The sequence below is a fragment of the Phyllostomus hastatus genome, unplaced genomic scaffold (genome assembly GCF_019186645.2).
Source record: "Phyllostomus hastatus isolate PE091 unplaced genomic scaffold, TTU_PhHast_1.1 phas_scaffold_182, whole genome shotgun sequence".
NCBI lineage: Eukaryota > Metazoa > Chordata > Mammalia > Chiroptera > Phyllostomidae > Phyllostomus > Phyllostomus hastatus.
Window position 1 is genome coordinate 22823983 of NW_025334013.1, and position 26367 is coordinate 22850349.

The 26367-nt window shown below is 33.2% G+C and overlaps 1 protein-coding gene across 12 annotated transcripts in view; it reads left to right on the forward strand.

Moving 5' to 3' along the window:
* The window catches only part of ZMYM4 (zinc finger MYM-type containing 4), a 142232-nt gene that overhangs the window by 90445 nt on the left and 25420 nt on the right, over window positions 1–26367 (forward strand). For 11 of the 12 annotated variants that reach the window (XM_045858569.1, XM_045858573.1, XM_045858565.1 and 8 more), the window contains 21 exons: window positions 9–93; window positions 333–588; window positions 4746–4920; window positions 5031–5243; window positions 6822–6972; window positions 7690–7805; window positions 8490–8765; window positions 8908–9058; window positions 9829–10001; window positions 10556–10706; window positions 11258–11398; window positions 11727–11764; window positions 12648–12792; window positions 15213–15331; window positions 16050–16221; window positions 20262–20315; window positions 20713–20892; window positions 21257–21351; window positions 24995–25166; window positions 25543–25638; window positions 26201–26352. In XM_045858569.1, coding sequence (XP_045714525.1) covers window positions 9–93; window positions 333–588; window positions 4746–4920; window positions 5031–5243; window positions 6822–6972; window positions 7690–7805; window positions 8490–8765; window positions 8908–9058; window positions 9829–10001; window positions 10556–10706; window positions 11258–11398; window positions 11727–11764; window positions 12648–12792; window positions 15213–15331; window positions 16050–16221; window positions 20262–20315; window positions 20713–20892; window positions 21257–21351; window positions 24995–25166; window positions 25543–25638; window positions 26201–26352 — 3111 coding nt within the window. The remainder of the gene's footprint in view (window positions 1–8; window positions 94–332; window positions 589–4745; window positions 4921–5030; window positions 5244–6821; window positions 6973–7689; window positions 7806–8489; window positions 8766–8907; window positions 9059–9828; window positions 10002–10555; window positions 10707–11257; window positions 11399–11726; window positions 11765–12647; window positions 12793–15212; window positions 15332–16049; window positions 16222–20261; window positions 20316–20712; window positions 20893–21256; window positions 21352–24994; window positions 25167–25542; window positions 25639–26200; window positions 26353–26367) is intronic. The other variant, XM_045858567.1, reaches the window with a different exon arrangement.

Consider the following 26367-nt stretch of genomic DNA (forward strand, 5'->3'; position numbering starts at 1 on the left):
TTTTTAAGGAGTTTAGTCATGGCCAGCCGCAAAAAACTCAAGAGGGGGAACTGAAAATTAGTGCTGTGTTTTCAGTCAGTGGCAGTCCTCTTGGTAAGAAACAGAACTGAATGAATTATACTTATTTATTCTGACCAATATGGGTGAGAAGAAGTATCTGTTTATATTAGTACACTAGGCAGTTCTCTCTGCTATATCAGAATGGCTTTAATTGTGTATTGCATAATTTGTATTGGGTTTCAAGACTAGTTCAAGAAGAGAAAGAAAGATGCCTACTTAAAATTCATGGTAAAAGTAAAACATTTTTCTTGCAATTTTTTTCTCTTTTTAAGCTCCACAGTTGACTACTGGCTTTCAGCCTCCTCTGGCGTCATCTGGCATGAATAAAATGCTTCCTTCAGTTCCAGCCACAGCTGTTCGAGTTTCCTGTTCTGGGTGTAAAAAAATCCTCCAGAAGGGGCAGACTGCTTATCAGAGGAAAGGGTCCACACAGCTTTTCTGCTCTACACTGTGCCTCACTGGATATACCGTTCCACCTGCCCGCCCACCGCCTCCTCCCACTAAGAAAACTTGTTCAAGTTGCTCTAAGTATAGCAGAATTCTAAATTATCTTCTGTTATTCCTTAAGATACTTTGTTCTTATCTATGTATTGTTTAATTTTCTACATTTCCATGTTTTTTTGAGAAATACCACGTTATTTAGTACCAACAAGTAACATAATTGCTTTCATTTTTTCTGCATGCCAGGTACTCTGCATTCTTTTAACTTTAAAATTATGTGCCTTTTATATATTAGAGATGCTTTTGAAACTAATCTTTTCATGCTTGTTAGTTAAGATGCTTTATAAAACAAAAACTATATCATTTCAGGGGTATTATATGGCCACAATATTTTGGTTTTAACTTAGGCAATAGATACTTAAACCCAACAAATATTTCCTATTATATAATTGCAATTCATTTAATACTACTTTAAATGGATTCAAGTATACATATACACACACTTCTTCAAATGGATTCAAGTATATAAATATATATAAATTTATCTTTTCAGTGTCTCTAAACTACCTCAGAGGTTCCATTTCAGTGTTTAACAACAGAAAAGTATGTACAACCTTAGACCTAATAAGACCATCCTGATGTATTGGAATAATATCAACTAATTTTGGCTAATTTTGTAAGGTAATTGATAGAAACTTTAAGTCAGAAAAAGATGTCTAGTGCTCTTGTTCTGAAACACTTTGGCTTCTGATATTAAGCTATGCAAACTATAATTTATTAATTTAGATATTTGTGTGTGTAGTTCCTCATATGGATACAGCCCTTTTTCTCTGTCTGGAAATGGAAAAAAAATGCTCCCTCTTCTGGTTCAGTTGGAAAAAAACATAGACAAGACATTTAAAAGAAATTTGAATATGGTTAGGTGTTTTTCTGAAAGTTAGTCATATGCACATCTCTTTATGTTTGAAGTTTAATTAGCAAAAAAAGACTTCTTTCTTTATACTGTTTGAATTATGAAACATGCTTTTAAAAATGACTATTTAATAGACCACATATCTAATATCTATATTCTGGTATATTAATCATCTGATGCTAAAATTAAATCAACTTGAAAATTATAATTTTTATAGTTTTTTTCTGTTTCTTATTTTGTAATGAAATAATTTCACATAATAACTTTTTTTGTTTCTTTAATTCTTTATGGATCAGCTTTTTTTTTAATTTTAGCAATATTTTTCTTTTCATAATAATAGTCATAGATACCTTTGTCAAAGATTTCTGAGTGAATTTCAAAATAACCATAGAAAACTCAAGAGAAATTTTAAAATGCATACTCTTTTTGTTTGTTTTTTAATTTCTTGATTACATACAGAGTGGGACAAAAGTAGGTTTACAGTTGTATGAGAAACAGTTTCTTCTTATATTATTATTTTGTATATCCATTCTATTATTTTCCATACAGACAACTGTAAACCTACTTTTGCCCCACCCTGTATGTTATTGCATCTAAATTTATTACGTCCCTTTGATCTTCAGTGTTTGCCTTGTGTTATCTGGAGACAGGTCATTTTTACCTACCTGTCATATCTGTCTTGGTCTTATGTAATTTAATTATTCTTTAAGATTGCATTTTTCTTTTTTTGTTGTTTAATCTTATCCATACATTTTTTCATGTTTTTCATCCTGTCATTCCTTGACTCTTCACTGTTCTATCTCTTCATTCACTTTGTTATGCTGCTTTTTTTTTAATCCCTTATTCTTATTTATTTGCCCCTTTCACTTCTTTATTCAGGTAGGTATTCTTTACCTGCCTATCACCTCAGCCTTTTCTTCTTCATTTCTTTTTCTTACTTTTCCCCTTCTTATTTTACATTATACTTTTTTCTAAGCCTCAGTCCTCAAAACACTAATCAGTCTTGTTTTTCTTTGTATGTCATTTCAGTTGCTGAACTACTACTGCTCCTTCTTCTCCTGTTCACCACTTTACCTTTTTTCCACTCTTATTTACACAGTCATTAACAATAGTTTGGAATAATCTGGTTATCTGATTATAAAATTGTTGAATTGGATTGTATTTTAAATATAAGGAAATTGTATTCTAAGAATTTAAGAGATTGCTCAGTGTCACATAGCTGGTTAATTTTGGCACATGCACTATCCTCCCCCCATAATCCATATAGGTAAATAGATTTAATTTGTAAGTCTATCTCTATAAGAAGAATTTCAGTTTAATTTGAATAGCTGGAGATAGAAAAGATTTTCTTCCTGATAGTTACTGTTGTTTTTATAGGAGCATCACTTAGGTTGAAAGAAACTTTTAGTCATTGAAATAACATTTTTATTTTCCTTAATCTTTTATTAACCATATATCTTAGCATCTTGGATTTAACTTAAACTGAATATATTTTGGCTAGTCATTAATTTTTAGGTTTCCTTAGTCATAGGGACCTGATGATTTCTTTTTTAAAAATGTATTTCAAATCCTACACAAAAGAGGTAGTAAATTGTAGGGTAATTTTCTGATACTATTAGAAAGACTAGATTTCTTGATATGATGGCACTGAAGAAAATAACTGTATTGGGATTGTCCACACCATTTCTGAATTCTTACTATTCTAATGAGATTGCTCCTCATTCTGGCATAGCATGTAATCTACAAATTAAGATGTAATGTAATTGGGCACTAAGCATACTGGAGAGCAACTGAGATATACTTTGTCTTATGTTATGTTTTATACTTCCATTGCCTGATTCATACTGTTTCCCATTTCTTACCTCCTTAACCTTTTAGAAAATTTCTATTTGAGCTCCAGCTCAAATGTCATCTTCTTTTGGATAGCCTTTCATGACACAGACTGTCTGAAATAACTGTTTCTTTATTTCTATTTCTGCTTAGTACATTATGCATATTTTTTCAAAATTTTTACACTACTCTTTTATATTTTAAGAATGCTTTTGTAGTGGTATTTTATATATCATTTGCCTATTTTTCCCAGTATACTAGAGCTCCTTGAGTGCATGCTTGTACCATATCTTTACAGTTTAGTGAGTGCCTATTCAGTACAACTGCTCAATAAATACCCCTATAAATGAAATACAGTAAAACTTAATTTAAAATGTAAAGGCAAAAAAATATACAACGTAGTCTGGAAGTATAGAAGATAAGGTATGAATTTGTATAATGTAGCACAGTTCAGTATCAGGTGTTTCTCTGGATGATTCCCATTTTGTTTACCATTATCTTTTATTGAAGCAGAGATATTTGTAATCTTTTCTAAAAAGTACTTTATTAGTATACTTTTCTAAAGATTCAGGGTTGAATAGAACACAGTTTTTTAAAGATTTTATTTATTTTTTAGAGAGAGGGGAAGGGAGGGAGGGAGAGAGAAGGAGAGAAACATCGATATGGGAGAGACATCAGTTGGCTGCCTCTCGCTCGTCCCCCAACTGGGGACCTGGCCCACAACCCAGGTGTGTGCCCTGACTGGGAATCTAACGAACAACCTTTCACTTTGAAGGACAATGCCTGATCCACTGAACCACACCAGTCAGTGTAGAACACAGTCTATTTACTGTCATGTGAATATGTACTCATGGGCAAAGATATTATCTAGAAAATTTTATCAAGGTATTTTTAAAAATTGGTTTTACAAATGCTTTACACTTAAACTATCTGATAACTTACAATGTAGGAAGACTGGTTTGTGGTGAGATACAGGGTGGAGTGGTAGTGAGCCTTAATAGGATTTTAATCTTTATTGCCTTTGCTACTGATGTCTACAAAGTAAATTATTTAGATATGGAAATGTTCAATGTTATATAATTATGCCAGAATATACACTGTAGTTTGAAATGTGTTTTTACTTTTAAAAGATAGTGGTTCTCAAAATTTTCAGAATATTTTGAAAATACAGAAGAGCCTAAAGAAAAAAATTAAAAATCTCTTTAAATTTCACCTACTAGAGGTAATGACTGATAATTGTTATATATATCCTTTTAATCTGTAAACTCAGTATACTGATTTTCTCAACAGTTTTATGAAGTAAGTCTGTAGTAGGTCTATTTTATAGAACAGAACTTAAGGGTCAAAGCAATTTATCAGTTTATCCAAGAAAACCCAGGTTTTCTGATGTTCAGTGTCACTGACCTTTTCCAGTAGTGTAATTGCCTCTGTTTTATTTTATTTAGTTTACGAAAAGGAAAAAAAATGTGAATTATACTGTGGCTTATTTTATCATTTTTAGAGACATTTTAAATCCAAAGGATGTGATCAGTGCCCAGTTTGAAAATACCACCATTAGTAAAGATTTTTGCAGCCAGTCATGTTTGTCAACGTACGAACTGAAAAGAAAACCTGTGGTTACCATAAATACTAATAGCATTTCAACCAAATGCAGCATGTGTCAGAAGAATGCTGTTGTAAGTTATTCTTTTTACTTTATTGCGGGGAGGAGTATAATGTTTTGTGCTTAAAGAACAGCTTTTGATGGTTTCTGCTTGTTTATGTGTTGTTATTTTTTAATTCCTAGATTCGACATGAAGTTAATTACCAAAATGTAGTACATAAACTTTGCAGTGATGCCTGCTTCTCTAAGTTTCGCTCTGCTAACAACCTAACCATGAACTGTTGTGAGAACTGTGGGGGTTACTGTTACAGTGGCTCCGGGCAATGCCACATGCTTCAGATAGAGGGGCAGTCAAAGAAGTTTTGTAGTTCAACATGTGTCACAGCATATAAGCAGGTACATGGCCATATTTAATCCTTATGATATTGTTCATTATGAGGGCATCTAAATTTTTTGGTGGTATCTATGAAAACATCACAAAAATGTAAGATCTTACTATTAGCTTAATTAGTATTTTTATATACAAATAGTGGTTATTGAATGAATGCCTTTTAACTTTATAACAAGAGGTTTATAAGTAGCATATGTTTCTATTCATGCATTTGAAATACATGTGTTTAGGTATGACTTTATTTCATACACGATTCATATTTTTGAACAATATTTTGAAAATATACAAGCATGCAAAGACAAAAAATAATGCATCTCTCAGAGATACCCAAATACCATCCTTTTGGTGTTATTAGCCTTCTAATCTTTGAAATGTATGTTAGTTTACATTTATATACACACACTTTTTTTATTTTGTAGGGTTAAGTCCATTGCATATGTATTCTTGAAATCAAATGCATATGGTTGAAATTGCAATTTAGAAAATAAAAATCTTACCATTAATTGTTTGAAAGGTTTTTTTCCCTTTATGAAATAAGAAAAAATAAATGTGGGTTATATATTATTTTTTGAATTTGAGGTTTGTAGAGGATGAATTGAATGAACTCTTGTATGAGTAATGTCTATTGCAGTTTTGTACTTGATTTATATTAGTAAATTTTGATCAGAAGTTATATTTTGAAATTGATAAACCCAAAGGAATAGCAAGAACTTTTTACATTTTAAACTTTACAATGGCTTCCTGTTTGAGTGCATTTGCTGATAATTCTTTCCTAAGAATAGTGAATTTTTGTACAGTCAACCAACATTTGTGAATTTGATAATGTTGATTGGGAAATTTTATTTAAATTATTCTTAAAACTTTGCAATGGTTCTGGAATTTTAAATATATATCGTTTCCATTTATTTCTGATTAATGTACAAACACACTAAAAGGGCTTAGCTTCCTTTAGGAACTTCTTGTTTTTGCTCTCATGGGGAAAAAACCAACAGCATCTTTGTATGTTTTATCTTTTTTTCAAATGTTTCCCTGATATTGTATCAAGTACTAAAACTTACTTGGATTCAATATTCTATAAGAGAAGGTGCAACAGTTAGAAACATCTTATTTTTAAATTATTTTATTATAATTTAGTCAATACCTGTTAAATTTCTCACATATTAATATATGCTGTAGTATAAACACAGATTGGATTTACAAGTAAAGCAGATTACAGTTTGATTCCCAGACTTTTTGTTCAAACAGAGTTTTACTTTGGGGAAAGTAGTTAAACTTCTAGAGTCCATTTTCTTGTTTGTAAAAGTGTATTATACTACCTATGTCACTGGGATGTTTTTAGTTTTATATGAAGTAAGAATGAGAGAGCATCTAGTTTACAAGCTGACACATTGTATAAAACACAAACACAAAATCAGAAATATGTGTGTACTGAGTCTCTTTGTAAAATTTATCTGAGGAATGCAGTCATAAAAATTTGAAAGCTGCTAATTTAAAATATTTCAACAATGTTAAGTACAAACACTTGAATTATTCTTTTACTTAGAATTTAGTTAAAAATGAATGTTATTTTATTCTCTTAATAGAAATCAGCCAAAATTACACCATGCGCACTTTGCAAGTCATTGAGATCCTCAGCAGAAATGATTGAAAATACCAATAGCTTGGGGAAGACAGAGCTTTTCTGTTCTGTTAATTGCTTATCTGCCTACAGAGTTAAAATGGTTACTTCTGCAGGTAATATTGGTTTTGTAAACGCTATGAATATAATCACTGGGAAAAAATATGGGTTTTGCTTTTCTTTAAGTATCTTTTTTAAAAGGTTTTATTTAGTTAGTTTTAGAGAGAGGGGAAAGGAGACAGAAAGAGAGGGAGGGAAGCATGAATGTGTGGTTGCCTCTTGAGCACCCCCTACTGGCTCACAACCCAGGCATGTGCCCTGACTGGGAATTGAACCAGTGACCCTTTGGTTCACAGGCTGGCACTCAATCCATTGAGCCACACCAGCCAGAGCTATTGCTTTGCTTTTATAGTACAGGTTTTTGACCAAATTTAGTTGACTTTTAAGGCAAATTTAAAATGTTTCAGATCTGTGTTGTAAAATATCACCTATAACATGATTGTTTATTTTATGTTTGTTTACTTGCTTGCTTACTAGTGTATTTGTCCTTACCAAAATAATTTCATATGGCTTCTTCAATGTATATTTTTTATCCACACCTGATTTATTTCAAGACTTATTTATCTTACAGTTTCAGGGTAGACTGACAACTTAAAAAATATAGTTTTGATGTTAAGTTAGTTTCTGTGTGTATGCGATGCGATTAAGTTTAGTTTCAGTTCCTGCAACTTGACCTGCGAATTTTCATATCTTTTATAATACTTACTTATCTTCTCATACATTTGTATACCCTTGTGTATATTACTCATTAGTTTTTATTTTGATTTGCTAAGGTGTACAAGTTCAGTGTAACAGTTGTAAAACTTCAGCAATCCCTCAGTATCACCTAGCCATGTCAGATGGAAGTATACGCAACTTCTGCAGCTACAGTTGTGTGGTAGCTTTCCAGGTATGGCTTCAGGAATCTTTCCCCTGTTAAAGAATCACCCACAGTAGTAATGCGAACTTACTAGGTGTTTGCTAGTGCCTGGATTACTTAAATTTCTATCTCAGTTCTATTAAACTTGGATTCTTTGGTTCATCCTGTATTTGGAGGTATGTCATGTAATTTCCCTCTGTAAAATTAAATGGTACTATTATTACCTAGATCAGCGATTTTCAACTGGTGTGTCACAATAATAAAACATGCAATACCTGACTATTTAGTCAAGGGCACTGACCTCTTTTTCCTTAGATTGTCAAATAAAAAAATGACAACAACCAACATAACAATAGCCATCTAGGGTGAATGAATCAAAATTATACCTTTTTTTGGTCAGATCAGCAAAAAATATATTTTTTGGTGTACTGCAGAATTTTAGTAGTTTATGTGTGCCATGAGATGGAAAAGGTTGAAAATCGCTGACCTAGGTTATCTGTTGGGAGGATGTTATTTTTGAAGATTATTAGTTAAATTATTGTTGTTATTTTTTTGGCTATAAGTGATACTCCCCCCATTCGAGTATAAGCCACTCAAACAGGGATTTTTGCCTGTTCACAAATGTATCTTAGGTGCCTAGAAGTATGCTTGGTATACTTAGTATTTGCTTGTTTGAACAAATGATGAGATTGATTTTTTTACCCCCACCCCCAGAATTTGTTTAACAAACCAGCAGGAATGAATTCTTCAGTAGTGCCCTTGTCTCAGGGCCAAGTAATTGTGAGCATCCCTAGAAGTTCAACAGTGTCAGCAGGAGGAGGTAACACCTCTGCTGTTTCTCCCACCTCCATCAATAGTTCTGCTTCAGCTGGTCTCCAGCGCCTTGCTGCCCAATCTCAACATGTTGGGTTTGCACGAAGTGTTGTAAAACTTAAGTGTCAGCACTGTAATCGTCTATTTGGCACAAAACCAGAGCTTCTTGACTATAAGGTAAAGTGATAAAGGGCTTGAGTATAAATTGGTCTGTCTGTAAAATTATTTCTGGCTTTTTATTTCTCAAAATTACACTATTTGTTTTGAAAGTAAGATAAACCAAATGCTTAATTAATACTCAATGATTATTTCATTGCAGGGTAAAATGTTTCAGTTCTGTGGCAAGAATTGTTCTGATGAATATAAGAAAATAAATCATGTAATGGCAATGTGTGAATATTGTAAAATTGAGAAAATTGTAAAGGAGACTGTAAGATTCTCAGGTGCTGACAAGTCATTCTGTAGTGAAGGTAAAGAGATTATCACACCTACTGAGCATGTTGGTTGTTTCACAAGTAGTTCATAATTTAAGCTGTTATTATGTAAATTTATCTGTTTTATCTGCTCTGTTATTGTATAATACCAAACACTTTATTTTGGTTATACTTGGTTCCACTTTTTAATGTAATCCTTCATATCATATAAATGTTAAAATGAAGGAAAAGATTCTCAAAATATATTGCAAAAGATGGTGGTGATGTGAGAAACATAATGATATTAGGTTGACAGGGATCTTTTAGTTTTAGCGATTCTAAAGGGTACTCCTTAAGTTTGGTAGCATCCTAAGATTATATTACTTCTATTGTTTTAAGGAGCCATATGTTTCTGAATATGAATATACTGTATTTAGAAATCAATATGAGGTAGACTTTCTAATTTACTTAAATGAATATCCTGCATGTTTATAGTGTTTTGTTTTATTCTAAAACTACATGAGATTAGCTTATTAGACTAGTGGATCTTAAACATTTTGACCACGACACACAAAAAAAGAAGTACATTTTACATTGTGATATCACATACCCAAATAAAACAAAAGATTTACTAAATAAATTTTACTATATGTGATGCACTATAATATTTTTTCAATGATAGCGTTGATCCTCAGTGTTGATCTCTTGATCTGATTGGTGAGGATCCAAGTGTGGAAACTTTGTTGTTTTTAAAGGCATTTAACTTAAAGATGGAGATACTTAATATTTCTGCCTAATGTTAGTTTTATCTTTCCTGATTTTTTTAGGTTGCAAATTGCTTTATAAACATGACTTGGCGAAACTCTGGGGAAATCACTGTAAAATGTGCAGTTATTGTTTACAGACATCTCCCAAATTGGTACAGAATAATCTGGGGGGAAAGGTGGAAGAGTTCTGCTGTGAAGAATGCATGTCCAAGTACACAGTTCTGTTCTATCAGGTAAATAGAACTCACGTTTGTGGGTTTTTCAAGTTAGGGCATACATTATTCCCTTCTTTTATTCTTTGATGAAGTATGAAGGACAACTTAATCATTTAAACTTTTAAGATTAAATGTATTATGTTCTTCAGCATTAAAATAAGATTTTAGAAGACTTTAATGTCAGTGAAGTTATATTTCTTTTGTTTTTAATTTCCTTGTAGAAGACATGACAGTCTTATGACATTAAAGTATTTAAAATTATAATTTTATTCAGTAGTTACTTAACTAAAATGAATTTGTCTTCTGAAGTCTTTGAGGAAGGTATGTCTTTCATTTTGCTTTGTGTTTTAATTATTATTAATTGGCTTGTTTATAATATGACTTTTATGTTTAGTATAAAATCACTGATTGATAAATAAGTATTTTTACCACTTTAGGATAGTTAACCTTCATTTTTGTGACCTAAATTCTAATTTAATTTTCTTACTTGTTATATGTATCCTGATTTTACTCTGTCAAGGCCGAGGATAACTTTTTTCTTACTCCTTTACTGTCTTCCGTTTCTTTTTCAGATGGCCAAATGTGATGGTTGTAAGCGCCAGGGTAAACTCAGTGAGTCTTTAAAATGGCGAGGAGAAATGAAACATTTCTGTAACCTGCTTTGTATCTTGATGTTCTGTAATCAGCAAAGTATGTGTGACCCACCTTCACAAAACAATGCAGGTAGAATTAAACTTTAGTCTTTGATCAGTGTAGGGGACTAACTACTTCTACAGATTGGGAACATTAAACAATTGTCAATAATGTCATGAAACATAAATTTCCTTCTATTCATATGACATTAACATTTAGATCCCTTTTTATTTAACACCCGAGATTAAAGCCCAGTAAAAGTAAGGTTTTTTTACTTTTCTCTGAGTGTATTGAATCAACTTCTTTAAGAACTTTATGGGAAAGGATGGCAGTTAATACATTGTTATTGGACATATACACCGTGACTTCTTTAAAAATGTATTTGAGACTATAAAAAGGACATACACTGTAAGTCACATGGCCTCTTAAAATATCATCTCCATAGCTATGCAAGATAAAGTTCGTGGGATACCTTTTAGTTTCACTAATTAAAAAATAGAAAAAACCTTGTTAGTCCTGAAGTGACTCTGCTTCAACAGAATTTAACTTAAAAGTATTATTTAACTTCCTTCAGATGTTGGTTTTTATAGGTATACATATAAATTACATGAAATTTTAAATTTTTTGTTTATTTTAATCAGCAAGTATTTCCATGATGTCAGCTGCTTCAGCTGGGCCCCCTTCTCTAAGAAAAGATTCAACTCCGGTTATAGCTAATGTAGTCTCATTAGCAAGTGCTCCTGCTGCTCAGCCCACAGTGAATTCTAACAGCGTTTTACAAGGTATGGCTTGATTTGAACTCATTTATGTAGCCTTTTTGAGGTGAATATAGTGGTTCTCTATCTTTTTACTATCAGTGATCATTATCATATGTTTGATGCATTCATATTAGGAATGGTAGCTCACTGTGGGCTGCTAGGGCTTTAGTGTTTTCATAATTTCCAGATCTTTTTTTCTTATATTATACTTCAGATGCAACTCTTTTCCTGAATTGAATTAAGATAATGTATGTTTTTATTATGACTTTGTGTTTATTATCTGATAATCAGCTTTTAATGCTAATGTTTGATTATATAAGATCCTAAATATATATATTTTAACTTGTATCAGGTGCAGTTCCAACAGTAACAGCGAAAATCATTGGGGATGTAAGTTTTTTTTTGGTATTGCCACTGTATTTATTTTCCATCATGTCATGTGAATATATCTAAGTTACTTTGCCCTTTTTTATTCTTTATTATATAAAATAAATTTCATGAGCTCATTTAATCTTTGTTTAGGTTCAGGATTTTCTGGTTATTTAATTAGGTCTTTTGTATACTTTAATTTTTTTGAAAGCTTGCTATCTATGTAGTTACTGAAGGTTTTTTTTCTTACCTGCAGAATTCAGGCATAAAAGGTTTTGGGAGCATTTGTAATATAGTCAGATTATAGATAAGATATTTATAAAATGTAGTTTGTTTTCTATCTGCTGCAGGTTATGCTGTAAATAAGCATTTTTTCTTAATATTTGTTTCTTTTCTCTTAAAATAAGAAAAGAATAAATATTGAGAAAAACTTATGACTAAAACAGTGGCATTTCTAAAGTGTTTCCTGAACTCTGGAATAACATTCGCATCATCTTTTTTTCAAGTCCTGAGATGATCATAAGTGATTCTGTTATTTCTAGTTATCTTGAAACTAAGGTTTTAAAGACTTAGTCAAGTAGAAATATTGTAGTTCTCATTTTAAACTTGGCCAGCTTTGTACTTGATCCACAGTGGCTGACAATAGAAATAGCATTTTTCTGGGTAAACAGAACTGATAATTAGATATATTTAGAATCAATATGTTATAAAAATATTCCTATATTACTATTTTACAAATATTATATTTGTTAAATACTGGAATATTTATGTTCTAGGTCTTCCATATAATTCCAGTATAATTTCTTTAGAAATTACAGTATTTTCTGAGATTATAATAAACTTTTGAAAACCCCTTTGGTTTATTTGATTTATTATTTATCTTCTGATTTTTGTTTTTAACTAGGCAAGTACACAGACAGATGCCCTGAAACTGCCACCTTCCCAGCCTTCAAGACTTTTGAAGAATAAAGCTTTATTGTGCAAACCCATCACGCAGACTAAAGCCACCTCATGCAAACCACATACTCAAAACAAAGAATGTCAGACAGGTATATTTATGGCACTTTGTTCATTTAGTTTGTTTTAGGAGAAAGGAATGTGGGATCTGCCTATATTAATTGGGTGCCTACTATCTCCTAGACAATGTGGTTGATTGCTTATATACATTTTTCAATTTAGTTCTCAAAACACCCCTGTGAGGTAGGTATTTTCACCATCTGAGACTTAAGAAGTTATGACGAAGAGAAGATAGTTAATTGATCACTCCATACCGTGAACTCTTCATTTAATTTCCTTATTAATGACAGCGTAATATTATGGAGAATGTATAGACTTCAGAGTTATATAGACATGGTCTTAATTAAGAGGAACTATTGTTTTACCCTTAGTTCTGAACTCTTCCATATTCTGTTTCAAATAAAATCAGTTCCTTTGAAGAGATCTTCAGGGTTTCTTTTCTTATGAACTGCCTCTCCCCACTTTTCCACCCCACCACACCCCTGACCATGCATAGTCTCTGAGCCAATTCTCTGAATGCTGGACAGGTGCTAGTCTCTAATCTTCTCACTTGCCTCTCCCAGCATGAAGTCTGCCTTATAAATGATCTGGGACGAAGATGATTTGGACCCCACTATTCTTAGCTTGCCATTCCTATAGTAGGGCCTCCATCCTGTGGGTGGGAGTGGGGTAGAGTGAGGGAACTCTTAGTTTATCATCTGCACTCAGCAGGAAATTAACTTCTTAAACTTGTATTTGGAGAGGATAAGAAATGATGGTGTCCTGCTCTTCCTGGTAAGGTACAGTAATCCTTCATTGGGAGCTGACTGAAGAGAAACGTTCTTCCTGACCACACCCACCCAGAGAGCAGCTTCTGTCCATTGAACTGGCTGAGTTGGGGATATGAAGCAGGTGGTGGATCAGCTGTCACAGATTCCCATTGTTCTTAACTGTATTTTAGTGGATTTTTCTGAATAAATGTTTCTCCATTTGCTGTATGCCCTAAGGACAATTTCCACATAATTTAAATGGCTGTTTTTGACAATTTCTATCAGCTCTGCTTGTTTCACTAGGGAATCAGTCTGTGGAGCTCCTCCTGCTGCCAGATGAAAGCCCCAGAATATTTAAACTTAGAACGGAATCCTAAATTCCTAGATCTAGAAGGTTATATTCTGTATGCCAGTATTTCTTAAACATTAATATGCACATTAATTACTTGGGGATTTTACTATGTACCTGATTCAGTGGGTCCTAAGGCTTTACATTTCTCACGAGCTCCGGTGTTATGTTGGTACTACTGGTCCATGGACAACAGTGGATAGCAAGGCTATATAAATGACCTAGTCCCATGTTTTTATTCTATCAGCAGTGACTTATTTTGTATTATGTAGGTTGGCTATCAGACATCTCTCTTCTGGTACCTTTTTTACATCCACTACACCAAAATAAAGTTGATCCTATATTATTTCCTGCCCCTAACCTAGTCAGATTATTAGCTTTTCACCTCTTGTGACTAGCATTACTTTTCTCTTACATTAATGATTTTATGGTTATCTGGCATATTTTTCTGGCATTTTTCTGGTACATAGAAAGGATTCTGTAGATACTTGTTGAATAATTGGATGAATCCTCCACCCTTCCCACTTTTTTCCTACTTATATTTCAATCAATTTCCAAGTTCTATATTCTTTTTTGTAGGTATCACAATCACCTGTAGCTTAAGCCTTTACCATGTTAGCCCAACATACTGTAATTGCCTCCTACTTTTACACTCTATATACTTTAATTCTGTCCTAAGATGGCAGCCAAATCAATCTTTTTTAATGCTATTTTCATCACATTATTCTCTGCTAAAGAATCTGTAGAAGCTCCCCACTATCTACTAAAAATTATTTATCCTCACAAAAATGGACCTTCTACCTACTCAGTTTGCTCTTTAACATACTTATTCATGTTAACAGCTTTCCATACATACCCCTTATCCAAGATTTCCCTTCATTCCTTCCCTTCATTCATCTAGACTTTATCTTTCATTAATTTTATCCTCTTATCATTGATAATCATTGTGTTACCCACTTTTTTTATGAATGGTTTGCTGTACTCAATCCATTCTGTTCTATGAACTCTTAGTGTCACAGGTTGGTTCTTTTTTTTAAGATTTTATTTTTACTTTTTAGAGAGAGGGTAAGAGTGGGAAAAAGAGAGGGAGAGAAACGTCATCCTACCAGAGAAACATGGATCAGTTACCTCTTCCACGCTGCCAGTCGGGGATGGCCAGCAAACCAGGCATGTGCCCTGACTGGGAATCAGACCAGTGACCTTTCAGTTCCCAGGCGGATGCTCAACCCACTGAGCCACACCAGCCAGGGCTGATTAAAGTTCTTTTGAACTATAAATCTCTGTATGCTTTTTAAAAATGTCTTTTCATTAAAATGTTTCTCATCCTCTTTGTTTTTGTGATTTTTTTTATTAGAAGACACTCTAAGCCCACCCCAGATCATTGTGGTGCCAGTTCCTGTACCAGTGTTTGTGCCCATACCTCTTCACCTGTATACTCAGTATGCACCAGTCCCATTTGGAATTCCAGTTCCAGTGAGTAGAGACTAAGATTGATTTAGTACACATTTTCCTCAATTAAAATTTTACAGCTTTATAAAAAATTACACTTGTTGAATAAGTATACCTGACTCTGGTTGGCTATTATTGTATTAGTATTTGATTTAATGTGTAATATATATAGGACTTCTTCTATTTGTACCCTACATTCTGAAAGAAGGCTATTAGGTTGCTTTTTTATAACATTTCATATAACAGTAAGATGACTCACATAGAAAAAGATCAGAAACTATGTGTGTGTGTGTGTGTGTGTGTATTAGAACATTAGATTTTAGAAAGGGTAGAAGGATGAGTACTGTGATTTACATGACTTTTTATTAAAGAAAAATGTATTGATTTTTTCATTGGAAATGTATTTTTTCCTCAATACTGAATTCTTAAGGTTAATAGTTATATTAAAATGTTAAGCAGGAAATATGATCTAAAGCAAAACAATGGTGCATTAGATAATTATCCTTTTGGAGAATCCAGAGACATTTTGTTTAGTTTGCAGGAAAGCTCTTGCTGACTTTTTATTTAAATGGCTGTATTCTTATAAAAACAAACTAGCAAGACTATTTTCATTATCAGCATTAAACATATCTCAGATCTGTTAATTATTTTAGTACTTAAATCATCTCCTAAAGTACAAATAGTACTTTAGGTGATGAGCCTATTGCCAAAGAAACCCTTCAGTCCATCCTTGATCTTTCAGATGCCTGTCCCTATGCTTATTCCATCCTCAATGGATAATGAAGATAAAGCCACTGAGAGTATCGAAGATATTAAGGAAAAGCTTCCTTCACATCCATTTGAAGCTGATCTCCTTGAGATGGCAGAAATGATTGCAGAAGATGAAGAGAAGGAGAAAACTCTATCCCAGGGAGGTTGGTATAATTTTAAAGTAAAGAAAGAAAAAAACACCCCTACACATTTTCAGGTAACTCAAGTAATTTAAGTATTGGGCAGTCAGGGTGTTTCTAAATGCTTTTTTATGCTTAAATACCAAGTCTATGGTTTTGTTAAACTTGTTGATATCTCTGAAGGCTCTTGTCTTTTCAATGAAGGAAACTAAGTCCTGATATTTGATACAGTTTTAGTGTTACTAATTCCAGAAAAACCTATAAATCCAAGTTTCATAGTCATTTTCTGATTTTATTCCTGCAAAGACATGATCCCCATATAAGAATTCCTGTTTTGTAATAAGTTGCATGTTGGTAAAAGGATGGAACACTATTTGGTTCAAAGTAACCTATAGATAAATCCCATTTGATGAGTGTAGAATAATGATAACAATAGTTAACATTTATGTGCTAAACATATTCTAGGCTTTGTTTCAAATACACTATATACATTGCTGAATTTAATCATCACAACAACCCTATTGGGGATTACTATTTACTTCAGATTCCTCACTTGGTAAACAGGGTATTTTACTTCCTATGCAATCAGGAAGTAAATAAACAAGTTGAATCCAGGTGTGTCTGACTTGAAAGCAAATGATACATGATATTAACCAAAACTCAGTAATGTAGATTCCTGAAAGGTTTCTAGCTTCAATTAGCAGCTCCTTGATTTTTGGATATAAGCAGAGATATCATGATAAAAAGAGAAAGAAAATGAAATGGTGTTTAACATAGTTGAACTATATCAATGACTTTTCATGAAGACCTTTTCATATATCATTGATGAACCAAGAAAATATTCTTTCCTGGCATTTTTTTTCCAATCACAATTTTTGCAAAGATAACCACTGAGGTTTGATTTTGCATAATAAATGCTAGGTGATTTTTTTGAACACTGTAGCATTTGAAAACCTACTGTCAGTTTTTTTGTTGTGTTGCCTAAGTTTTTAAATCATACATATTCTGAGTGATGGGTGAAAAGTTTGTTACTCCAGTGTTTCTGGTCTCAGTTTGATCTTTAGTATATAGTCTCATAATTCTTGCCCATTTATATGTGGATTTTAAAGTTTTAAAATATTGTCCCTGTGCTTGATCTTCTAACATTCTGATACTATGTATATTTTGGAAGTTCAAGCAATTCCTGACAATAAACCTTTTCTTAAATTGGCTTCTATGTTCACATTTATAGTTAACATTTATCAAGTACTTCCTCAATACAAATATTGTTATTTTGCATTAGCAAACAATTGAATCAGACAGAAAAACTTTGAAAACTAAGCTTCAGTATAATTGTAATCACTATAGTGTAAAATCAAATAGTTTAAACATAAAGGAGGCAACTTCTAGCCAAGATGGAGGCATATGTAGATACACTGTGCCTCCTTGCACAACCAAAAGAAGGACAACAACAAACCTAAAAACAAAAAACAACCAGAACTGCCAGAAAATTGACCTGTACGGAAGTCTGACAACCAAGGAGTTAAAGAAGAAACATTCATCTAGACCTGTTGGGAGGGGCAGAGACAGGCGGCCAGGGCAGAGAGGACACACGGCAGGCAAAGTGGTGGCTAGTGGACCAAGTGGTCCCACATTTGCATGCAGATAAAATGGGAACAACGGGGGAACGAGACAGACTGTGAAACCCAGGGTTCCAACTCGGGAGAATAGAGCCTTAAAATCTCTGACTAAAAAAACCTATGGGGGTTGAGGTGGCAGGAGGAACTCCTGGCCTCACAGGAGAGTTTATTGGAGAGATTTACAAGGTCCTAGAATGTACACAAACCCACCCGCCTGGGAATCAGCACCAAAAGGGCCCAATTTGCTAGTGGCTAGTGTGGGAAGTGACAAAGCTGACTGAGAACCCAGCAAGCAGCATTGTTCCCTCTTGGACCCTTCCCTCACATACACCACAACAATGCAGTGAATTGGGTTACCCCAACCTGGTGAATACCCAAGGCTCCACCCTTCACAATGTGACAGCTGCACAGAGAAAAAAATATGGCCCAAATGAAAGAACAGATCAAAACTCCAGAAAAAATACAACTAAGCAATGAAGAAATAGCCAAGGTATCAGATGCAGAGTTCAAAACACTGCTAATCAGGATGGTCACAGAAATGGCTGAGTATGGTTGCAAAACAGGAAAAAATGAAGGCTATGAAAAGTGAAATAAAGGAAAGTGTACAGTGAACCAACAGTGAAGGGAAGGAAAATGGAACTCAGATCAAAGGTTTGGACCAGAAGGAAGAAATAAGCATTCAACCAGAACAGAATGAAAAAACAGGAATTCAAAAAAAATGAGGAAAGGCTTAGGAACCTTCTGGACAACTTGAAACATTCTAACATCCAAATCATAGGGGTGCAAGGAAAAGAGGAAGAGCAAGAAATTGAAAACTTACTTGGAAAAATAATAAAGGAAAACTTCACCAGTCTGGCAAAGGAAATAGACTTCCAGGAGCCCCAGGAAGCTTAGAAGGTCCCGAATAAGTTGGACCCTGAAGAGGACACACCAAGGCACATCATAATTACCAGGATTAAAGATAAAGAGAGAATCTTAAAAGCAGCAAGAGAAAAGGAGACAGTTACCTACAAAGGAGTTCCCATCAGACTATTAGCTGATTTCTCAAAAGAAACCTTACAGGCAAGAAGGGGCTGGAAAAAAGTATTCAAAGTCATGAAAGGCAAGGACCTACATCCAAGATTAAGCTATCCAGCAAAACTATCATTTAGAATGGAAGGGCAGATAAAGTGCTTCCCAGATAAGGTCAAGTTAAAGGAGCTCATCATCACCAAGCCCTTATTATATGAAATGTTAAAGGGACTTAACCTAAGAAAAAGTGGAAGGTCAAAAATATGAACAGTAAAATGACAACAAGCTTACAACTATCAACAACTGAACCTAAAACAAAACAAAAACAAACTAAGCAAACATCTAGAACAGGAAAAGAATCACAGAAATGGAGATCACATGGAGTGTTATTAGCGGGGAGGGATGGGGGAGAAGGCCCAGGGAATAAGTAGCATAAATAATAGTTAGAAAATAGGGGGAGGTGAAGAATAGTATAGGAAATGGAGAAGCCAAAGAACTTAGGCGTACGACCTATGGACGTGAACTAAGTGGGATGAATGTGGGGGGGGAGGTGCAGTGTGGAGGGGAATAAAGAGGGTGAAAATGGGATAACTAATAGCATAATCAATCAAATATATTCTAAAAAATGTAAAGGAGGGAAAAATTAATTTCAACTGAAGGGATATAGCTAACTTATCTTTGATTTCAGGTGAAGAAGCAGTTTTTCTGGGTTTTTAAAAAATGGTTAATACTTTGAATCCTTAAGCTTTTTACTTTTAAAGCAGTGTGTAATTGATAGAACTGTGTTCTTTTTAGTTCAACGTGTAGGTTGCTTGTGTAACTTATGTTCTAAATCTATCAGCTTTCCAATGCAGTACTAAAGCATATTATATTTTAGAGGGCAGAAAGCAATTTAAAACAGATGTGTCGATCTGTGAATAAATTTGAGTGTGTATACATCATGAGGAAAAAATGAATTTCAGGTAGCTCATGAGTGCAAAATCCAAAAGAAAGGTGTCTTTTGCCATGACTTCTTTCATACTACTACCTAGAAATGTAACCACTATTACAAGTCTTAATTTGTTTAGCTGCATTTATTGCTAATGCCTATTTTTATTAATGAAACTTTTTTAATACTGATTTTGTAGTGGGGAAGGGAGAGAGAGAGAAATATTGATTTGTTGTTTTACTCATTCATGTATTTACTTAATGGTTGTTGCTTGTATGTGCCCTGACCAGGAATTGAACCCACAACCTTGGTTTATTTCAAAGATGCTCTAACCAATTGAGCTACCCAGCCAGAGCTACTAATGAAACATTCTTTCTGCATATGAAGGCTGTTTAGTTAGAATTCCCTCATGTGAATCATGTATATATAGTGCATTTTATTTGAGATGCAGTTTGCTTTGTATATACTTGTAAATTGTTTTATTATGTGCTTTTCTTTTTCTTTAGGATCCCAAACTTCTGAACAGGAACTCTTTCTAGACACCAAGATATTTGAGAAAGGTTTGTAATTGAAAATATATTTTGGATCTTAGAAATATATACTGTCCCCTGTTAGTAATATAAACCTGTAAAGTATTATCATCCTTGGATTAAATATATGCAGTTTTAGCTATTTGTAGGGGCACCAGATGTCTATGATTTGTGTGCTAATTTGTAATGAGAACAATAAAAGATACCTCAAATATTAATTTGACAGATTGAGATAATGCTTTAAAGTGTATACCAAGAATATGAATCTAGTTCTGTGAGACTGGTAACCAAGTTACTTTATTTTTAAATATACTTAGGTAATGGTCCAGCAACCATATCTGTTTTTGGTGTTTAGGTGTTTCAGGAAAGTTTCTGACTATGTTAAGAGTATATTTTATTTTGAGGCTGTATTTTCTAACCATTTCAGACCAAGGAAGTACATACAGTGGTGATCTTGAATCTGAGGCAGTATCTACTCCACATAGTTGGGAGGAAGAATTGAATCATTATGCTTTAAAGTCAAATGCTGTACAAGAGGCTGATTCAGAATTAAAACAGTTCTCAAAAGGGGAAACTGAACAGGATCTGGAAGCAGATTTTCCATCAGGTTTGGGCAATGTCTATTGAAAGTCCTTTATTTTAGAATATCCGTACAACTGTCAGTTGTCATAATGAAGCAGTTATAATGTGTGCACAAATGGTCACTGCCTTTGAGCGTGCTAATTTGTATCATGTTATTCTTATAAGTAGTTAATTTGTTGTCTTTTTAAAGCTTTCCCACAGTAATTGTAAAGGAGTTTTTCTTGGTAATGAACTCTTAATAACAACAGCCTTTATTTCTCTTAAGTATTAAAATTCTTATCACAAACAAGATTCTGAATAAAGTAACTTATCTAATATTTTCTTCCTCAGTCTTAGTTTAAGTCAGTGAGTTATTTATCTCACATTATGCTTTCTGCTGATTATTATAGAATCCTTTGACCCATTGAATAAAGGACAGGGAATCCAGGCACGTTCCCGAACAAGAAGACGACACAGAGATGGCTTCCCCCAGCCCAGGCGAAGAGTAAGCAGTAGCTTAATTTTTCTTTTCTTTTTGTTCCTTCATTCTATAAGTGTCGATTAGTTCCTGCAGTTTACAAAATTCTGTGTCAGCTAGATCGGGGACTTCCATACATTGTTTTACAACCTTGTGTTTTTATTTTTGTATGTGTGTGCTTTTGTTGTTTCTTAAAGTCAAGAACAGTATCTTGGGAAGCATTTGAGATCTGGTTTCCTTGTAACTATTACCAGTTTGGGATCAACTAAAACTCTTACAAAAATTAAAAAAAAAACCATATCTTATATTTTACATTTCTTTCAGCAGGGACTTTTTTATTTTGTTTCTGTAATTGAGGATTTTTGTTTTGTTTATTTTAAAAAGCTTTTTATAATGAGGGTCACTAGTATATATAATATAGTATAATAGTGAAGTCCACATGGACTGTTTTTTTAATATCAACAGGGCTTTCCTATACCAGAAATAAGAAAGTAATAGCCTTATTTCTTTTTAGCTCTATTTTTATAATTATATTTAAAATTTTATGTATTTTAAGTCTACAGTTTGATGGCTTTGCATGTATTCAGTGTGGACTACCATCACAATCATAATACTTGAACTGCCACAGAAGCTTTCCTTGTGACCTTTTGTAATCTTCATCTCCAACTCCTGATAGCCACCAGTCTGCTTTGCAGATCTAGGCAAAATCATACTGTTTTGCCTTTTCTAAATCTTCATTTAAATGGAATCATATAATTTGTAGTCTTCTGTGTCTGGCTTCCTTCACTTAGCATAATGTTTTAGAGATTCACCCATGTGTTAGATGTATCAGCAGTTCATTCCTTTTTATTTCTGGGTAGCATTTCATTGTATGGACAGACAACAGTTTGTTTAACTATTTAACAGTATATGGAAGTTTGGTTTGTTTCCCATTTGTGGCTATTTTTTTAAAAGTTGCCATGAATAGTCTATTATAAATCTGTGCTAATACTTTTGAGGAAAAGTATCTAGGAGTGGGATTGCTAGGTCTTAAGATATGTGTATTTTTAACTTTGTAAGAAGCTACCAAACTGTTTCCTGAAGTGGGTGTAACCTTTTGAATTCCCACCAGTGGTGTGTGAGTTCCATTTGCTCCATGACCTTGTCAACACTTGGTATTGTTGATTTTTAATTTTAGCCATTCTAATGAGTTTGTAGTGGTATATCGTGGGTTTAATTTGTATTTTTCTAATGACTAATGATGTTGGGCATTTTTTCATATGCCTATTTGCTGTTCTTTCATCTTCTTTTTGGGTCTGTTCAAAACTATTGAACATTTTAAAAAGTTGGGTTATCGTACTGACTTGATAAGTGTTTTCTGTTATATTCATAATATCTACCTATTCATTTTCTATTATGAATGTATAATAGAGAACACTTATAGTACTTAAGTGAATTATGAATATAATTCTTTTATTAAATATGAAATTTGCTTCTATTATGTGATTTCCTTTTTTATTTTCTTTGGTGGAGAACAAAACTTTTTTTTTTTTTTTTTTTAGATTTTATTTATTTATTTTTTAGATAGGGAAGGGAGGGAGAAAGAGAGAGAGAGAGAAACATCAATGTGCAGTTGCTGGGGGTCATGGCCTGCAACCCAGGTATGTACCCTGACTGGGAATCGAACCTGTGACACTTTGGTTCGCAGCCCGCACTCAGTCCACTGAGCTACACCAGCCAGGGCTGTGAGAACAAAACTTTTTAATTTTGAGAAAGTTCACTTTATCAATTTTTATTCGTTTACTGTTCATGCTTCTTAGTATCTAAAAATCTTTGATTAGGAACATTTGCTAATTAAAATATTCTTTATGTTTTCTTGTTTTATAATTTTAGCTTTTGTATTTGTCTGTAATCCATTTTGAGATCATTTTTAATGTATGAGTTGAGGCAAGCATCAATGTTTATTTTTTTGTATGTGGATATGTTTCCAGTACTGCTCTTACAAAAAGATTAGCTTTCCCTATTGAATTACATTGGTACCTTTGTTAAAGTCAATCAACTATATACTCATATGTGTCTATTTCTGAAACTATGTTTTGTTCCACTGATTTATGTGTCTGTTTTTATATCAGTACTAATTGTTTCGATTATTAGCTTTATATGGAGTCTTGAAATCAGGAGTGTTAAGTCCTCTAATTTTGTTCTTTATCAAAATTGTCATTTGCATTTCCATACAAGTTTTAGAATCAACTTGTCAATTTCTATGGAAAGGCCTGCTGGGGCTGTCCTGAATCTATAACTCAATTTGTACGGAATTTACATCTTAGTAATTTTGAGCCATCCAATCCATGAAAATGCTATCATCTTTAATTTCTTTCAACAGTCTTTTATATGTTTCTTTGTACAAGTCTTATATTTGTTAAATTTATCTAATAAGCATTTAAAAATTTTTTGATCCTGTTGTGAATAGTGCTATTTGAAAATTTCATTTTCTAGTATTCTTCATTGGTATAAAGAAATGGAGATAGTTTTTGTATACTGACTTTATGCACTGGTTTTTCACAACTAGAATTCTTAGGATTTTCTCCTTAAGCATATTTGTGAATGAAGACAGTTTTTCTTTACAAATCTAATATATTTTCTTTTATTTTCCTTGATTTATTGCACTAGTTAGAATTTTCAATACAATGTTGAATGTTAGTGGTGAGACCAGACCTTCATGCTGGTTCCCAATCTTAGCTCAAGTGTTCAGTCTTTCATCATTGAGTATGATGATCCTGTAGGTCTCTCACAGACGTTCTCTACCAGCTTGTTTTAATTATGATGTGTTGAACTTTATCAGGTAGATCTCCTACTAGGTATTAGTAATTTGTGTTTTCTCTGCTTTTTAAAATAATTCTAGCTAGGTATTTATCAATTTTTTACTTTCTGAAAGAACCAGATTTAGTTTTATTGATTTTCCTCTATTTTTTAACTGATTTTTGCTCTTTTTTTATGTTCTTCATTCCCTTACTTTGAGTTTTAAAGTGGTCTTCTTTTTCTAGTTTAAGATAGAAGCTTAAATTACTGCTTTTAGATCTTTTTCATTTCTTGTAAGACATTTTAATTCTATAACTGCCCCTGTAAGCACTGCTTTAGCACTGCCACAAAAATATTGATGTTTTGTTTACATTTTCACTTAAGTTCAAAATGTTTTTTAATTGCATTTGTGACTTCTTCTTCAACCCATGTGGTATTTATAAATGTGTTGTTAATTTCCAGTTTTTTAGTATTTTCTTTACATTGTTCTATTATTATTTTGTTGTTTAATTCCATTGCAATTAGAGAATTTATTGAAGCTTGTTCTATAGCCCAGAATATGTTCTGTTCGTGTGTTCCATTAAATAGACCAGAGTCATAACTGTTATGCATACCTCATTGGGTGAGTCCAGATACTGGATCATAGTAAATACTCAAATACTAGTAATTATCACATATGATCTCTTACATTTCAGCTTTCTTTTTTTCTTCTCTTGTATGGATTGGATTTAATAATCTCTAATGGTCTTTTTAGCTCTAAGAACTCTGAATCTTTCAGCTCTAATACTAACTTTCCTACTTTATAAGTTTATGCCCTTTCTAGCTTTGAGAACCCTGATTCTTAAAGATCCCAAACTAAACTTTATATCCTATATTTTTGGAATTATAACAGGGACGAAAGAAGTCTATAGTTGCTGTGGAGCCCAGGAGTCTTATTCAAGGAGCCTTTCAAGGGTGCTCAGTGTCTGGAATGACACTGAAATACATGTATGGGGTAAATGCCTGGAAGAACTGGGTTCAGTGGAAAAATGCCAAGGAAGAGCAGGTGGATCTGAAATGTGGCGGTAAATACACAGCATGAATTTGTGTTTTGACTTACGGGATAAGGGGAATATAAACATATAAGGTTATGAATCTACTTAAAAAGGATAAATACTAAGTCACAAATCTTCTAAAACTTTGATTTTTGCTTTACCTGTTTTTTTTTTTTTTTGCAATTTTTAAAATTTTTATGTATTGATTTTTAAAGAGCAAGGAGGGGGAAAGAGAGAGAAACATCTGTCTGTTTTTCCACTTACCTATGTGTTCTTTGGTTGTGCCCTGATTGGGGATCAAACCTGCAACCTTGTTGTATCAAGCTGATGCTCTAACCAAGTGATCTGCCCAGCTAGGGCAATTTTTCACCATTTTTACTTAAACTTCTTATTTTTTCCCCATAAGGAATTGAACATGCCTCATCTAGTCCATGTTCTGACTCCTTAGGAAGTGCTCAAGACCATGCACTGTCCCAAGAATCCTCAGAGCCAGGCTGTAGAGGTAAAACTCATTTTTCTCCTTGTGTCACTTGTAATATCATTGTCAGTTTCAAATTGTAAATTGAATATTTAAAGTTATTTAGAAGTTTAAGTCTTTATTTTAAAAAGAAAAATTGATATACTACCAATTTTAAAGATTTGTTAGAAATTAAGGTTGTATCTTCTGATCATGAGTTTATTATGCTAACATAAGGGATTTTTTTTTATACAAGTGGCTCAAATTCTTTATTTACCTGTTTAACTCTTCTTTCAAGATCTAGCATTAGTTCCTATCCACCAGAATCTAACCTGACACTTCTCTGTTTATTAGGTGTCCGTCATTTGCTTTCATAGAATCCTGTTTTAACAAACCTCTGTCATAACACCTGTTACACCATAGGTACTGCATTGTCTACTTCTTTAACTAAAAAAACCTTGAGATCAGGATCTGCCTTTAATTCATTTATTACCAGTGTATTCCACAATGTCTGGGGCACAGTAGTCAGTGTTTATTCAGGGAATAAAGTAGACATTACTCCATATCTTATAACTTAGTATTTCAGATGTTTTCTACCTTTCCACAGTCCGCTCTATAAAGCTGAAGGAAGATATTCTGTCCTGCACTTTTGCTGAGTTGAGTTTGGGCTTATGCCAGTTTATCCAAGAGGTGCGGAGACCAAATGGTGAAAAATATGATCCAGACAGTATCTTATACTTGTGCCTTGGAATTCAGCAGGTATCAAATTTGATA